General features: G+C 57.8%; 2 protein-coding genes across 2 annotated transcripts in view; one reads left to right on the plus strand and one right to left on the minus strand.

Moving 5' to 3' along the window:
* The window catches only part of TMEM9 (transmembrane protein 9), a 185,265-nt gene that overhangs the window by 137,942 nt on the left and 31,909 nt on the right, over positions 1-15,414 (minus strand). The window lies entirely within an intron of this gene.
* The window catches only part of PKP1 (plakophilin 1), a 45,840-nt gene that overhangs the window by 14,018 nt on the left and 16,408 nt on the right, over positions 1-15,414 (plus strand). Inside the window, exon 3 of the mRNA XM_077902430.1 lies at positions 13,808-14,202. Coding sequence (XP_077758556.1) covers positions 13,808-14,202 — 395 coding nt within the window. The remainder of the gene's footprint in view (positions 1-13,807; positions 14,203-15,414) is intronic.

Raw genomic sequence — 15,414 nt, forward strand, 5'->3', positions numbered from 1 at the left:
CCATAGGGGACGGGAAGCCCAAGCACAGTGTTCTCCAGTTAGCCATGTGGCCGGAGTGTCCCCAAAGGCCAGGCCCTGGACCTGGTACTTCAGAGGAGCTGCCAGAAAGAGACATGATGGGATCCTTGCCCTTGACGCAGAGAGACCATCTTTGCCAACCCAGAGTTAACACCGTCTGTTCCCCAAAACACCCCGGTGTGGAGGAGACACTGGATCCAGATCCTGGCTTTGCCCCTTCACCAGCTGTATGACCCAGGCATGTTCTTAACCCGACTGAGCCTCAGCTTGCCCATCTCTGAAATGGGTGAGAATTCCGATTCCTATTCTGAAAGGCAGTAAGGGTTGTGGATCCGGCGTGGCGGATCCGCCGGGGGAGGCTGGATTCTAATCTCAGCTGCGACAGGCTGCGGGATCTGGGGTGGTCTTCCCCTCTCCAGACCTTGGCTTTCCCATCCATGGGGCAAGGCATTTGGGTCAGATCCTAGACAAGGACCGGCTGGCTCGGACCTCTCGGGGTCTCTGTGGGACGTGGGAGCCGAGGGCGAGAGGCTACAGGGCGGCAGCCACAGCCTGCACGGTGGTCTCCCTGGGGGCAGGGGAGGGGCACGTCCTCCGGCTGAGACCCCACTTCTCCCGCTGGGACCCCGCTTCCGGCCTATGGTGGGTAATGGCTTCTGCACGTCCTCCCTGCTTTCATCTGAGCATTTCCAAGCATGAGCAGAACAGCAGTTTCATTAACCCTTGCAGCAGGATGGAAAGGCGGCAGGACTCATTCACTTTAGCTTTACGGACAGGAAACAGGCACAGCGACGCTCCAGCTGGCCGCTCCCCTGACTCAAAACCTCTGGCTTCGCCTCCTCCCTGCTCCCATTCCTCAGCTCCGAATGGCCCTGCCCTCCGCGCCGGCGGGGTTCCTCAGGCAGGGCCCGCTGGGCCTCTGTTCTCGAAAAGTCCAGGACAGGCAAGGTGGAGCGGTCCAGGCTCCCTGTCCCGGCAGCCAGGGCTCCTGCTCCGACGCGTGTGCCAACTCCGGGTCCCTACTGCCAGCCAGTGACTCACGCCCTCAGCCCGGGAGGTGAGAGGGTCTGCGGGGCCCCAGGGTACCCCCCGCAAAAGGAGTCAGCGAGCCTGCTGGCTGAGGGACAGGAGGTGCCTGCGAGGCGAGGGGGCTTGGCCCGTGGCGTGATTTCACGGACGCCGGGCCAGACCTCGGACACCCCCTGGAAGAAGCCCGTGGCCGACACCTGCGTCCGGTGTCCCTCAGGGATGGGCCCCTAGCAGGGCGTCCTTTGGCTTTTGATCCTGTCCTCAGGGAGGCCCCTCCTCCTGCTGAGGTCGGGAGCCAGGGAGGCCTCTGCGGAGGCCGGGACGGGCCTCTGCACCACTGGCCCTGATTGTCGCCGGGACCCCGCGCTGGCCCTCAGCTGCCCGGCCACAGACCAGACGGTGGCTCAGCCCGCCTCCGGCTCTGATGGCCCAGATGCTGTGTCTTTCCTCAGGGGATGCCTCCCAGGCCCACAGCGTGGCCTTGCAGAGGGCTGGGGACGTGCTTCCGGCAAGTGCGTGCCCCGGGCACCCGAGGGTGGGCTCCAGGGGAGCAAACGAGGCCCGGCCCCTGGAAGAGCTGCGCTTGGAGTGGGGCGTGAAAGGAGATGGGGTGCCCTCGCAGAGGATCTGGGCAGAGCAGGACCCCCCAGGCTGGGGCTCGGTCCGGCTGTAGCACCTGGGCCCTCTTTCCTGACCGATCGCCCCCAAGGAGTGCCAGCTCCAGAGCTCTCGCGAGCCTCCCTGGCCTCCGCCTCCGATTCCTGGAGGCCAGGACCCGGGATGCCGTCAGAGCTGAGCCAGCCTGCTGCTCACCGCTCCCTTCGGGTCCTGAGGAGCGCCAGACCCCGGAGGAGGCAGGGAGGACGGCCACGGGGGCAGGAGGCCGGGCAATCTGGCTGGGATGCTCGGGGCGGTGGGGGGGGGGACTTGGTCACTGTCCCCCCTTCCTCCTCAAGCCCGCATTCACAGTAGAGCCCCCGAGACTTCAGAGGGAAGATTTGAAGAGTTGGGGATAATTGTAAACTTCTTTATTTTACACCAGAAAAAAAAAATTAGTGGAGTTTTGTCCGGGGCCTGGTGTTTGTTTGGTTGCTTGGTCGGTTGGTTTGGTATTTTCTTGGTCCGGACAGGAACCACTGTACTCAGCCAACAAGTCTTGAAAGTCCTAACGCTGTAGTTAAAAACAACCGAAGGAGGGAACAGCCGCCGTAGAGGGGATATAATTAAAAGCGACCGTGCGTAGCACAAGCTGACCTAGACCCTGGCCTCCGTTCCCTCATCTGTGGCGGGGCGGGGGTCCTGCCTCAGCTCCGGCCCCAGTCCCCGGAAGGAGCAGGCGCTTTGGGCAGGGCCCCCCCAGGTTCTGGGGTGAGCATGCGGGTGGCAGCTTGCCAGGCCGCCAGCGCCCCGGCGCCCTCGTCTGCGGCCGGGCCTCCCGGGGGAAGCGCCCGATCTCGAGCATCCCCGTCATTTAGTAATTGGGCCGGTGCAGCATTCTGAATCTACACAAAGGCTCACGGGTTATTCCCCCGCCCGATCCTCCGTCTCTGTGAGATCGGCGGGAACCATCGCTCGTCTTCTGATTTTCCGTGCAGGGAAGTCAGGCCGCAGGCAAATGCAGGGACTTGCCCGGTGCCTCACTGCTAGACTTGGCAAAACCCAGTCCAGAGCCCAGTGGGCCGGGGTGAGTCAGGATCTCCTGTCCTGCCCCGCCAGCTGCACATGCTCCAAAGCCAGGAAGCAGGGGGACGGGAAGGAGGTCCACGAAAACAAAGCCCTGGGTAAATCTCCTGATGCCTCTTTTCTGGTGTCAGAGTTTTCCTCTTGTCACAGAGCTCAGCGAGACCAATGGGGCGGCATTTCCCAAGTGGGTGGAAGAGCCATCCCCACCCTCCGCTGGGGTGAGGCTCAGCATTCTCCCCCAGGGCCCTGGCAAGTCTCTACGGAGGCCGTCCTGCCCCGGGAGAGCAAGCTCAGCTGAAAAACAAAATCAAATGGGGTGGGGGGTGGGGGCGAGGGGTAGAGATGAGCTGGGCGGGAAGAGAAGCAGCTCTTGGGCCCTAGACCCCCACCCACCCCGTCCTACTCTCCTGCAGGGCGCACAACGCACAGCCCCAAGGAGATGAAGGTGGGGTTTGTTCAGAAGCACCCAGCTAGGTTGGGAAGCAGGCGTTTGTGACTCCAGCGGGGGCTGAATCATAGAGCGCCCAAGTCCGAAGAAGCTTCTAGGGCACTCTATAGCTGGAGAAACAGGATCAGAAAGGTGAGATGAGTGCCCAAGGCCGCACAGCCGGACGAGGAAAAATCCAGACTGGAACCCCCGGTCTCCCCGACTCCTTGCCCGGAGCACCTCGTCACACTGTTACATCCGGGGACCCTCGCCACTGTGGGCGACTGTTCCCCAAGCCTGCGTGCGTCACTGGCAGTCTGCTGTCACGATTTTTATGGAATCAGTGACCAGCTGTGATTTATTTCTGATGTACTTCATTTTAAATTTCAAAGGAAATTCTGAAAGGAAAATGTATATCACTAACTCAGAAGTGAGAAAAAATAAACAAACAGAAAAACAGGATGCTTTGCCCTGGATGAAAGCTAACTATAACTAATAACCAATACTAATGAATAGAAACAAACAAATCATTTAGTTCCCGGTAGATAAAGCTTTTTTTTTTTTCCTTTTTTTTTTTTCCTTCCCCCCACCCTTTTTTTTTTCTTTCTGCTCTGAAAGGGAGGCTGGCAAGTACTAAAAAACCTTACTGCCGCCAACCTAGACTTTCTCCTTATGGTAATCAAATGGAAGAAGGAAGAGCTTTCTGTGTGCTTCAATGTTGGCTGTTGAGGTGCGTTAAATGCTCTGATGTCACCTCTCAATCACCTGCGGTGCGTGTCCCACTCTTGGGGAGATTCTGGGTCGCAAAGTCATCACGCAGGATAATTGTCCTAAAGCTGGTCCAGCAGGTCAGGTGAAGCTGAGAACCAAGGAGAAAATCGCCAGAGTGAAGCCCCCTCCCCGAGGTGACCAGCCATACACCCGACGGAATAGTTTTGTTTCTTTAACGGAGCCTTTAAAGATGATATATATTTTTTAACCCTCTGACTCCCTTCACCTATTTCTCCAGCCGCCCCCCACCCCCATTTCTGGCAGCCACCAGTCTGTGCTCTGCGTCTATAAGCATGGGTTTTGTGTATTTGTTCTTGGGGTTTGGGGTTCAGGGTGGATGGGTTTTAGATTCTACATGTAAGAGGGACCATGTGATCATTGTCTTTCTCTGTCTGACTCATTTCACTTAGCGTAAGGCACTCAAGGTCTGTCCATAGTGTCACGAATGACAAGGCTTCGTCGTTTTTATGGCTTAGTAATATTCCATTGTATGTGCCTATACACCACGATTTCTTTATCCATTCATCTGCCGGTGGACACTTCGATCACGCCCATGTCTTAGCCACATAAACAGTGCTTCAGCGAACGTGGGAATGCATGTATCTTTTCAAGTTAGTGTTTTCCTTTTCTTCGGATAAATGGATCACACAGTAATTTTATTTTTAATTATTCAAGGGAACTCCATCCTGTCTTCCGCAGGGGCTGCACCAGTTTGCATCCCCACCAACAGGGCACAAGGGTCTCCTCTCTGCTTCCTCGCCAGCATTTGTTATTTCTCCTCTTTCTAGCCATTCTAACGGGTGTGAGGTCATATCTCGTTGTGGTTTTGATTTGTATTTCCCTGATAGCTAATGCTGTTGAGCAACTTCTCATGTACCTGTTGGCCATTTGCATATATCTTCTTTGGAAAAACGTCTATTCAGATCTGTCCATTTTTAAATCAGATTTTTGTTTGTTTTTTTTTTTTTCTATTGAGTTGTAGGAGTTCTTTATGTATTTTGGGTATTAGCCACTTATCAGATAATAGGATTTACAAATATTTTCTCCCATTCAGTAGGTTGCCTTTTCGTTTTGGTGATGGTTTCCTTTGCTCTGCAGAAGGGCTCAATAAGATGGAGTCCCACTTATTTATTTTTGCTTTTGTTTTTTGTTTTTGTTTTTGTTTTTGCTTTGGTGTCAGATTCAAAAATCCATCACCAAGAGTTATGTCAAGGAGCTTACTATGTTTTTTTCTAGCAGTTTTATGGTTTCAGGTAAAGGTGATGTTTCTTTTTTTTAGTATTTTATGTATTTATTTCAGAGAGAGAGCATACACACACGTGGGGAGGAGCAGAGGGAGAGGGAGAGAAGCCCAAGCAGATTCTGAGCTGTGGGCAGAGCCTGGCATGGGGCTCAACCCCTGGACCCTGGGATTATGATCCAAACTAAAATCAAGAGTTGGCTGCTTAACCGACTGAGCCACCCAGGTGCCCCTAGATGAGGTCTCTGACTGAGTGTCTGTTGATGGCCTGCTGAGTGCTGAACTCTGTGGGAGGGCTCCCGGGGGCCAGCCTGGAGAGGGTCCACAGGAGATTCTAGGCCTCTTCCACATCTGTCTGGAGCCCTCATCCACTCTTGGAGGCCCCATGGTGCTGGGAGCAGAGTGGGAGTGCTGCGGGAGGAAGCCTGAGGAAAGTAGGGGAGCTCAGGGCCAGCCAGTGGCCCAGCCCCCTCTTCTCCATCCTCCTGACTGTCCCCGAGGCTTGGAGCAGGGTGGCCCAACTCCCTGAGCATGAAGAAGCTCAGCAAGACTTGGCTAATTCCAGAAACTCCAGGCCCAGCCTCAGGCACCAGTCTTGACATGACTCCCTGCTTTCCCAGCCCAATCTAGGTGTGCTCCATGGTGCATTTGGAATAAGGCGTGGTTGAAAGGGTACAGTCACTTTTCTGCACCTTCACTCTCACGGTCCTGGCCCAGACAGACCAGTTGTCATAACCACAATGTCTCCTTGCCCACCGGTGTCCCTTGGAGCAAAAGGTCTTCTAGCCCAGGTCTTTGGGCAGTGGTGTTGCATCACACAGCCGAGGAGCTACCGTCTTCCTAAATGTCTCTAAGGCTCTCCCAAAATAGGCCAAAAATGGGGGTGGGGGGCAGATTCCTCCTATGTCTTTAGCCCCTGGGGAAGGGGCTTCCTAGGAGTCAGGGCCAGCAACTAGCCAGATGCAGGCGGAGCCCCTGCAGGTGCCCCCTAGCTGCAGGTGCTCTTCGCCATTTAGGCTCTGTTCAAGTCACCAGACCTCCGTGGCCCAGCGGCTGGAGGACAGACACCAGGAGGGAAGTTGGAGACCTGAGTTCTGGTTCACCGTCTGCCTCATCTTAGCCATGTGGCCTTAGCCAGCCATGTGGCCTTGAGCTCTATGAACTTAATAAATGCTCACAGAGAGCATGCGGTTGCTGCCGTCTGCCCTGACGCTTCACTGGAGGCAGGAGACGATGGGCGTGCTGTCAACAGGAGTCTCCAACAAGATGACGACTGGGGAGCTGTTGGCACACTGTAAAGCACCACGCCGGCTGAGATGTTCTTACAGTCCGCTCAAGGAACTTCAGGGAAGTGCTCCATGTAGGCAGGTGTGCATATGGGAGTGTGTGGCCACGGGCACACGGGCTCCTCTTCCAGAGTGGAGATCCAGCACCCAAGCCCTGGAGGATCCTCCTTTCATGTGAAATTCTCTGCTTCCTCATCAGCGGGAGTACTTTCCTTCCATGGTCGGTGTCTCCAAGGAGCTCTGTTCTGGGCCACGTAAGCATCTGCCCCTGAGGATGTCCCCACTTCACAGCCCAAAGGCCCTCTTCTTCTTATGTCTGGAAGCACCTCCTGGCCCAGTATGTGGGAGGTGGTCAAAGGGGCCACTGAGCTGCCCTCGGACTTCCAGCATGGGGTGCGGGGTGCTGAACTTAGCGGGATCGTCCTGACCCTCGACTATGCTCTTCCAGGAACTGGTGTATCCTCTGAGATTCTGGGATTATTTCATGTTGAAACCTTATAAGGCTCCTTCCCAGGATGAACAGTTACAGGGACAGTGGGGTCAGCCTCTGGGTTCAAAAGCTGTGACCACAGAACAGGGGGCTCAGAGGGCAGGATAGTCATGCCTCTGACTTGTCTGACATGAAAGAGAGATGGCCAAGGTCTGAGGGGTGTCCTTTGCCACGGGGTCTGTCCTCACAAGAGGTTAACACCTGCCGGGGATTTCCTTTCCAAAATGTAACAGAGATGTGTACACATGAAACTTTAGGTCCTTGCTCCCCAAACCTGTCCTAAGAAGCTAAGAAAACCCACTTGTCAGATGTGAAGGGGGAGGAGATTCCAGAGAAGATTTTCAGAAAATCCACGTTTTCCTGCAGGTTAGCAGTGAGGCAGAGAGCAGGGCGTGGAGACGGAGCTGGCTTCCCAAGGGCCACAGTGGTTTGTTCCCACGGCAGATGTCATGGAGCGCCCGCCTGTGGCAGGGTGCTGGGGTACACAAGACATTTTGCACCCTGGTGCCCGATAACGCCGGGAGCCGCGGGGGCCTGACCCTCCCACCAGCCTGGGACTCAGACTTGGAGCCTCAAGCCCAACAGGGCAAGATGCCTCCTTCACCGGAGCTGTGAGCTCCCTGGAGGATGTAGCACCATCTTGAAAGACCCACAAGCTACAGCCTGGGGTTTTTATGGTCTTTTCTAATTGGGCTGCAGTTGTCCAGATGCTTTGGAACCAGAAACTGGATCTGAATTACCCACATTTCTTACTATTGCCCTGATTGATGCAGGCCCCCAGTTTCCACCTCTCAGAGGCGACAAGGGACGCTAACCGTTATTAACCAGATCTCTGAGGGACTCTGCACTCCCAGGATGGGCATCAAAACTTTCATGGGTTTGAGTTGGGGTTTTTTTACATTTTAAAAATTCAGGTGATAGAAGATGCCCGACACCTGACATCAGGTTGTGCCTGTTGTGCCTCACCTGACCGAGTAGACCGATCTACCAGCCTCTGTCCTTCGGTTTGCAAACTGGGATTCCCTCCTGAGTAGGTGCTGCTGGCCTCAGGGTGCTGGGATGGAATCATGGGGCCGTGCCTCCCTGGCCTTAGGATGCCCCAGCAGACCCACCACCACCACAGCCACCTCCAAACAGAACGGGCTAGCTCTTTGCCTGGATGTCAGGGCTTTGGCTTGCGGGGGGAGGGGGGGGCCTCTGCTCTCCACACTCCACACGAAGCTACGTGCCAGAGAAAGGAAAGGAGGACCAGCCCGGGGTGGGACCCCCTGCTCCCCGCCAGAGAGGGAGTGGGGCCCAGGAGGAGACCGGGATCGGCGCTCCTGCTGCTGAAGTCCCACCTTGAGTGACTCAGGCCCAGAGGCTCTCGTCTCTCCCTCCCTCCCTCCCTCTCTCTCTCTCTCTCTCTCTGACTCAAACTGCTCAGTAAGCAGCTCCTCTCACCCAGAGAACTCCCCGCGCCCTGGGGCCCTGATTGCCCCCTGCTGGGCAGCCCCTGCTGAGCGAGGCCATGCTCCCCAGACCCCCCAAAAAAGTGGAGCAGAGCTGCCGCACTGCACCATGAGGCCCCCTCTGCCCCCAGGGACGAGCCAGCGGCGCCTGTGCCTGGTCCTGGCTAAAATCCCAGGAAGGCGAAAGAGAGCCCCTGCATGCCGGGCACAGAGGGGGAGCAGGAGGCAAAGGGGGTCCGTCCTCGAGGCGTTTTCCATACAGGTGCTTTGTCGTGGCTTCGCCGGGCCCCGCGTGTGTGCTCTGGCTCTCACGAGGAGGGCGTGGGGATTCCACTGCTGAAGGTGGCCCTGCCGGCACCCGCTGGGTGTGTGACTCGCTGGGGAAGAGCAGGGTGTGTCCTGCTGGGAGCCGGTTTGGCCAGCCCCACCTTGCTGGCAGAAGCGTGCTTTCAAAATGGGCTAATAGCTGGGGACACAGACACTCTTTTCATCTCGGTCTGCCCAGCACATGCTTGCCTCCCTCTGTCTGGTCAGCCGCGGCTGGAGGAGAACTCTCCAGACTCCGCCAACCAGCTCGGGAGGCCCAGGTCAAGAGGTTAGGGGAGGAATCCTGGTCCCCCACGGCCGGAAGCCACACGTGGGGCCACCCCCACAGGCGGGCTTGCCTCCTCCGGAACCCCTCCGCCTTCCTGGTGGCTCATTTCGTTGCCAAGGATCCCCTGTGCCCACGGAGGCCCGAATTCCCGTCCCTGGCACACATTCCCATGGCAAGTCAAGGCACTCCTTTGGGCGCTTGCGATGAGGCCAGCCCTGTTCTAGGCACGGCGAAGGGCGTCTTTACCCCGGAGGACTTGGGGAAAATGACCATCGCCAACCAAAGAACGCATGAGGTCACAGCCAGTGGGGGTGTGCAGATGGGTCAGTCTGGCTCTGGGCACAACGGGGATCCAGAGAAGGGGCCTTGGTTGGGTCAGAGCAGGCTTTGTGCAGGTGACTGGAGAAGAAGCCTTGGAGAAACAGGATTTGGGAGGAGGGGCAAGGGAAGCGATGCAGGATGGAGGAGAGGCTGGCAGACGCAGGCCACGGCCTGTGTCATCAGACGGCATCAAGCCATATGTTGGGGGGGGGCAGGGGTGACCGGATAGACAAGGGCCCAGGCTGGTGAGTTTGTCTTGCAAGAGGCAGCGGGCTTGTCAAGCAAGGAAAGCTGTCTGAGGAAGGTCAAATGGATGGCACCACCAGGAAGGCCCCCGGGTCCCAGAGGCCAGTCGGGGGCTGGCGGGAGTCCCTGAAACTGTTGAGCAGCAATCTGAGGCCTGCTGGGGCCGTGGCCTGGGCGGTGGGAAGGGGAAGGAGGAGTCAGAAGGGATTCTCAGTTGGAAGGACAGAAGGATGCCATCTCTTCCTGAATGGCTGGACACTGTCGTGTCCTAGGACCTTGGGCCAACTGGAGCTCCTCCAGGTCGGGGGCCTCTTCGGACTGTCTCAGGGAGAAACTGACTCTAGTCAGTTCTTTGAGGCCCTGGGCCTTGTCCGTGTTAGTCTGGTCACCCTCCCAGACTCAGTTTCCTTGCCTGCAAAGTGAGAGGGTTGGCCTCTGAGCCTTCCTGACGTGAGGAGGAGCCGGAAGAGGGGGCAGGACTCAGCAGGACATAAATGACAGGTTTTCCAAGAACGAAGGGGAGAAGGGGAGAAAGGGAGTGCCAAGACCTAAGTCATCAGCAGAAGGGGGGGCAGAGCAGGGCCTGGGCGGGAGGGGCTTCTTGCAAAGGACAGCTCTGTCCAGGGCATCTGGAAGTGCCATCCAAGTGCCGACCTCCCGAGACCCCGTGCGCTTTCTCCCAGGTGGAGAAACATGTCTCTCTGGACACACCCTGGGCTTCCCCTAGTGTCGGGCCCAGCCTGGTCTCTGGTTGAGGGTCAGCTCTGCCCACCCCACCACCCGGGAAGTTGAGCTTCCAGCCTCTGGAATGTTCTGATGCATGGGCCATCCATCGAGGCTGGAGTTTCCCAAGGAAGCCTGAGATAACCAGACGGGGTGGGGGTGGGGGGCGGGGGGTGTGTGTGTCTCACTGTCCTTTGTATTCAAAGCAGAGGACGCTGCCAGCAGATCACTATCTGAGTGTGGGGGTGGGCCTGGGAGCCCCGGCCTGGGCAGTGGAGCGCTTGCTCCTCGCTGCTGGGGGCACATGTGCACGCTGCTCGGATTCCGGCCCAGCTGCCGCGGCTTGCTCAGGACCTGGGGGGCGGGGGGGGGCGGGCATCTCGCGGGGCGCGATGACGGCGAGGCCGACCGGCGTCCAGGGCCTGGAGGCCAGAGGCAGCTAACCCTCCCGCAGTGCTGGGGGCAACCTGCCCGGTGAAGAAATGTCCTGCCCCACATGCAGCCGGCACCCACGTCAGGAACACCGCGTCGCTCTGTCATAAAGCCGAGCCCGCTAATCACGCTCCCCGGAACCCTTCTGAGCCCCGTTCTGCAGCGGGGTGAGCCCAGAGGAGGGCGGCCCCTCTCCCGCACCGGCCTGCATGGGCTCATCCATGTGCCACCCTGCTCCCCCTTTCCTATGGCTCGGGTCATATAAAGCCCTTGGCCAGGTCCTAGAGGCCACCGTCTGTCTCCAGCCTGAGCACCGGAGGGCCACAGATGTCCCTACTGAACAAACATTTACGTCATGCGCTGTCCCAAGCACTTTACAAACATCCATTCACTGCATTCTTCCCACACTGGGTACAATTATAATCCCGGTTTTATAGATTCAAAAACAAAACAAAACTAAGGCGTGCTGTGTTTAATTAAGGTAGCCAAGGCCACCCATCAGGTCGTCGACTCTGCCAGGGCTCAGCCCGGGCGGAGCGGCTCCAGAATCCCTGGTGTTGACCATCGGGTCTCCCTCTGCCCAGGGGGCTGGAGCAATGTAGCTGGGGTCCCAGGATTCCAGCCTGATAGAAACCTGGAAAGGTCACGGGCCATTGGTCTGAGCCTGGGAGGGAGACCGGACCCCCTGCCATATGGGGACGGGAAAGGGTCGGGCAAGGAGGAAGCCTGGCTCCCACCCGTCCAAGGACAGCACAGGGTCATGACGGCGGGAGGCACCCACGGCTGTCCTCAGCCCCCAGCCACCGTAACCCCGGGGCCTGGGTGACGCCGCTGGGGTGTGGCTGGCGGGGGTCAGGAAATGCAGTCCCACCGGGTCAGCCTGCCTCCTCCGCCACAGCTGCTCCCCCCGCGCACAGCGCCCTTCCCCGGGGCTGCCCACCCTCGCCGAGACTTGGCAGGGCCGCCCGCTGCTCCTTTTCCCAGCACAGGAGAGCAGAGCCCAAAGCCTCTGTCAGGCTTAATCAGCATGATCACATTTTCACTGGGTTTGGTCCAGGATGAGCCTTTGGGCTCCTCATCAGGTGTCTGAGATGACGTCCAGGAGCGTCATTTACTGAGAACAAGAGAGTTCCTTGTTGCATTTCCATGTGCGGCTTAGCCGGCCCCATGGGAGTGCTCAGCTTGCTCTCGCAAGTGCCATCATCACCTTCCCCACCCAGGGAGGATGGAGTGCAGAGGGGTGTGGCCACTGGCCTAAAGCAGGGGAGGCCTAATTGCATATTTTGTGCGAGGTGCACATTCCATGTCAAAAATGCTCAGAAAATTGCCCCCACTCCTCTTCGCTCTGCCTGTTATTGTCCACTTAGGCCTCCCCGGCACCTGCACACCTGTTCCCTTTGCGGTAGGTTGGTTTGACCCAGTTTGGGGAAGAAAACTGCCCGCCTGAATGCCCAGCCGAGCATGTGGGTGGACGAGGTGGGAGTGTCATTGCCGAGGTTAACAGTGTGTGGCTGCTGACTTTGGGTGCCACTTGTGACTGGGACCTTGACCCACGGGGGATTTCCCCCACAGAGATGAAAGGCAACTGGCCAAGACAAGGCCCCTTCCCAGGCTTTTGCGGCTACAGCTGGTGTGAAGGACAGTGAGCCAGTTTCCCAACCACGTCCCCTACACGCGTGCACACACGCACTCACACTCATGGGGTGGGGCAGGCAGGCTCTGGGCTGCTAGACTTGGCCTTGGCTCATCCCAGCAAAGGTGAGATCCAAGTCAGCACCTGTGTGGAGACACTTTATCTCCGCAGACTCGGTGTTGCCCTCTAGTCTGAGGACAAGTCGGAGCACGCAGACCCACCACCAGCCTGTGAGCTCCTGGGAAAGTCCCCCTTCCACAGATCTGTTCCGAGCCCGTCCTCACCCAGTCTCCAGCTTTGCAGGCTCTTCCCCCGGGGCGGGGGTGGGGGGCGGGGGGGGCTGCCTCCCCAGGTGAGCTCACACAGAGCCCTGGGGGTCGCCCCATGTTTTCCTGCCAGATGGAGCCTCTGCCCAACCTCTCCCTCCTGCCAGCCTGACAACAAAGCCAGAAGACCCCTGCCCCTTATACCCCACCCTAAGCCCCTGGGCCAGAGCCCTTGTAAAAGAGAGCCCAAGAGCAGAAGCGTTTGCTCCCTTTGGCCTGTGAGGGGTTCCCCTGGAGGGCCTGTTACCATTTGCTTCTTGCCCTGGCAGAGGAGAGGCAACAGTTCAGCAAAAAAAAAAAAAATAATAATAATAATAATAATAATAATAATAATAACAGTGCAAAACAGTTCTGGCCAGAAAAGGAGGAATTTCCCCACGCTGCGTACTGATGACCCAGGAAGGCTGGCTGTGTTGGAGGCTGCCGGTATCTGGGGATGGCACAGGGGGCCGAGCGGGGACGTGGGGACCTGAGCACATGCCCATCCCTCTCTGAGTTGGAAGTCCCCTGTCTTCTCTGGGCCTCTGACTCCCAGGTAGGGCTGGATGAGTGGCTTCCCCCCACAGTAAGAAACACATCGCAGCCCAGCATCCCTGTGCTGTTTCACAGCACCACATGTGTCTCTGCTCCCTGCATCGCACTCTGAGAGCTTACGTGCCAGCGTATGCTATTCTGTTCCTTTTAAAAATTTTTATTTTATTTTATTTTTAAAGATTTTATTTATTTATTCATGGCAGACACTGAGAAAGAGGCAGAGACACAGGCAGAGGGAGAAGCAGGCTCCCTGCCGGGAGCACGATGTGGGACTCGATCCCGGGACCCCAGGGTCACACCCCGGGCCGAAGGCAGGCACTAAACCCCTGAGCCACCCAGGCGTCCCTGTCCCATTTTTTAAAATTTTTTTAAAAATTTTTTTCTGTTTTTTTTTTAAATGAGAGTCACAATCGGCTAAATCGATGTCAGTTTGAAAAATAATGATGTATGAGATGACGGCCAAGGTGCCTTCCACCACAAACATCCCGGGATCCCACGATCATCGTGACACAGGCCAGGGCAGGACCGCGTCCCGTGGCCCGCTGGATCCAGGATCCCCGGTCAGGAACCTGGACTGAGCCTTTCTCCCTTTCTCTGAGCAGATCTACAACGGGACCCTCAAGTGGGAGAATGACAACAGGCGCTTCAGCTCCTACAGCCAGATGGAGAACTGGGGCCGGCACTACCCACGGGGCACCTGTACCACCACTGGCGCCGGCAGCGACATCTGCTTCATGCAGAAGATCAAGGCGAGCCGCAGCGAGCCGGACCTCTACTGTGACCCTCGCGGCACCCTGCGCAAGGGCACGCTGGGCAACCGGGGCCAGAAGACCACCCAGAACCGCTACAGCTTCTACAGCACCTGCAGCGGCCAGAAGGCGGTCAAGAAGTGTCCCGTGCGCCCGTCCTCCTGCACCTCCAAGCCGGACCCCGTGTACGTCCCACCCATCTCCTGCAACAAGGACCTGTCCTTTGGCCACTCGAGGGCCAGCTCCAAGTAAGTGCCACCAGGCTGCGTGGGGGGCGGCGGGCGGGCTGGGGGCCAGGCTGGAGGCCAGGCTGCACTCTGCGAGGCAGCTACTCACAATAGGAAGGACCACCTTGGTCCCCAGGACGTTCACCGTCCCCGCCAGGGGGTGTTCCTGGCCTTGGGACACTCTCCGTGAAGCGGGGAGACCAAACCCCGACAGCAACACGAATGCAGGAACCTGGAGGTTCTACAGGGTCTCAGGCTGTGAACAGAGCGGGGCTAATGAGAGGAGCTGGCCAGGCCAGCGGGGATCCAAGCGTGCGCCTCCAGACAGCAGCAGCACCTGGGAACATGTGAGAAATGCTAATTTCTGGGTCGTGCCCAGACCTATGGACTCAGAAACTCTCGGGGGGGGGGGGGGAGGGGGAGGGCAGCAACGTGTGCTTTAACAAGGCCTCCAGGGGACTGGGCATCTGTGATCTTGGGCGGGCAGCTCTCTGCCCGTGTCCCGAAAGAGCAAAGCCGTGCGCCCTGATGTAGGCCATGGGAGAGGGGGCCGCGGTCCACCTCACAGGACAAAAGTCAACCAGGACAGACAGACGTAAAAACCGAGGAACTGGAGCTAGTGCTGAGGAACAGAGGACACCTTGTCTCAACACCCAGGGACCATCAGGAAAGAGACGAAGTGGGGTGTCCTGTAAAGAGCCACAGGCACAGGGTGGCTTGGGCACAGCCACAGTGTCTCGGGCACGGGGGACGTTGGGCCTGCACTCCGGGGCTCAGAGCTCCATAAGCCTCCAAACTGCTCCTTATCACCACCTACATTGATGCCTTCATTTGACAAACATTAACGCGGCATCTACACTGCTCCAGGGTCTGTGGTAAGGTCCGGGACACGGCCCAGAGCTACCCTAGGGCGACAGCATCAGCTGATTAACCGCTTGTCCCAGAGCTCCAGGAGCCTCTCAGGCCTCATCTCTGATCCTCAAGGCCCCTTCCAGGCAGATGCTGGAACTCCCGAGGTGGAAACGTGCACGGCAAAGTGAACTCAGGGTCACACAGCTGATAGAGCATCCTGTGCTTGTCCCCACTGTGTCACAGTGTTTTCATAATAAGCTGAGCCCCGCTGTGAAGCTGGACCTCTCCCAACTACTCAAAGGCCATCAGGTGGACTTAGGATGATTTGGAGAAGGACTAAGAAGCCCTCTCTCGTGGAGCAGGGGTGGCGGCGGCATCTAG

Source organism: Canis aureus, chromosome 6, assembly GCF_053574225.1.
Source record: "Canis aureus isolate CA01 chromosome 6, VMU_Caureus_v.1.0, whole genome shotgun sequence".
Taxonomy (NCBI): Eukaryota; Metazoa; Chordata; class Mammalia; order Carnivora; family Canidae; genus Canis; species Canis aureus.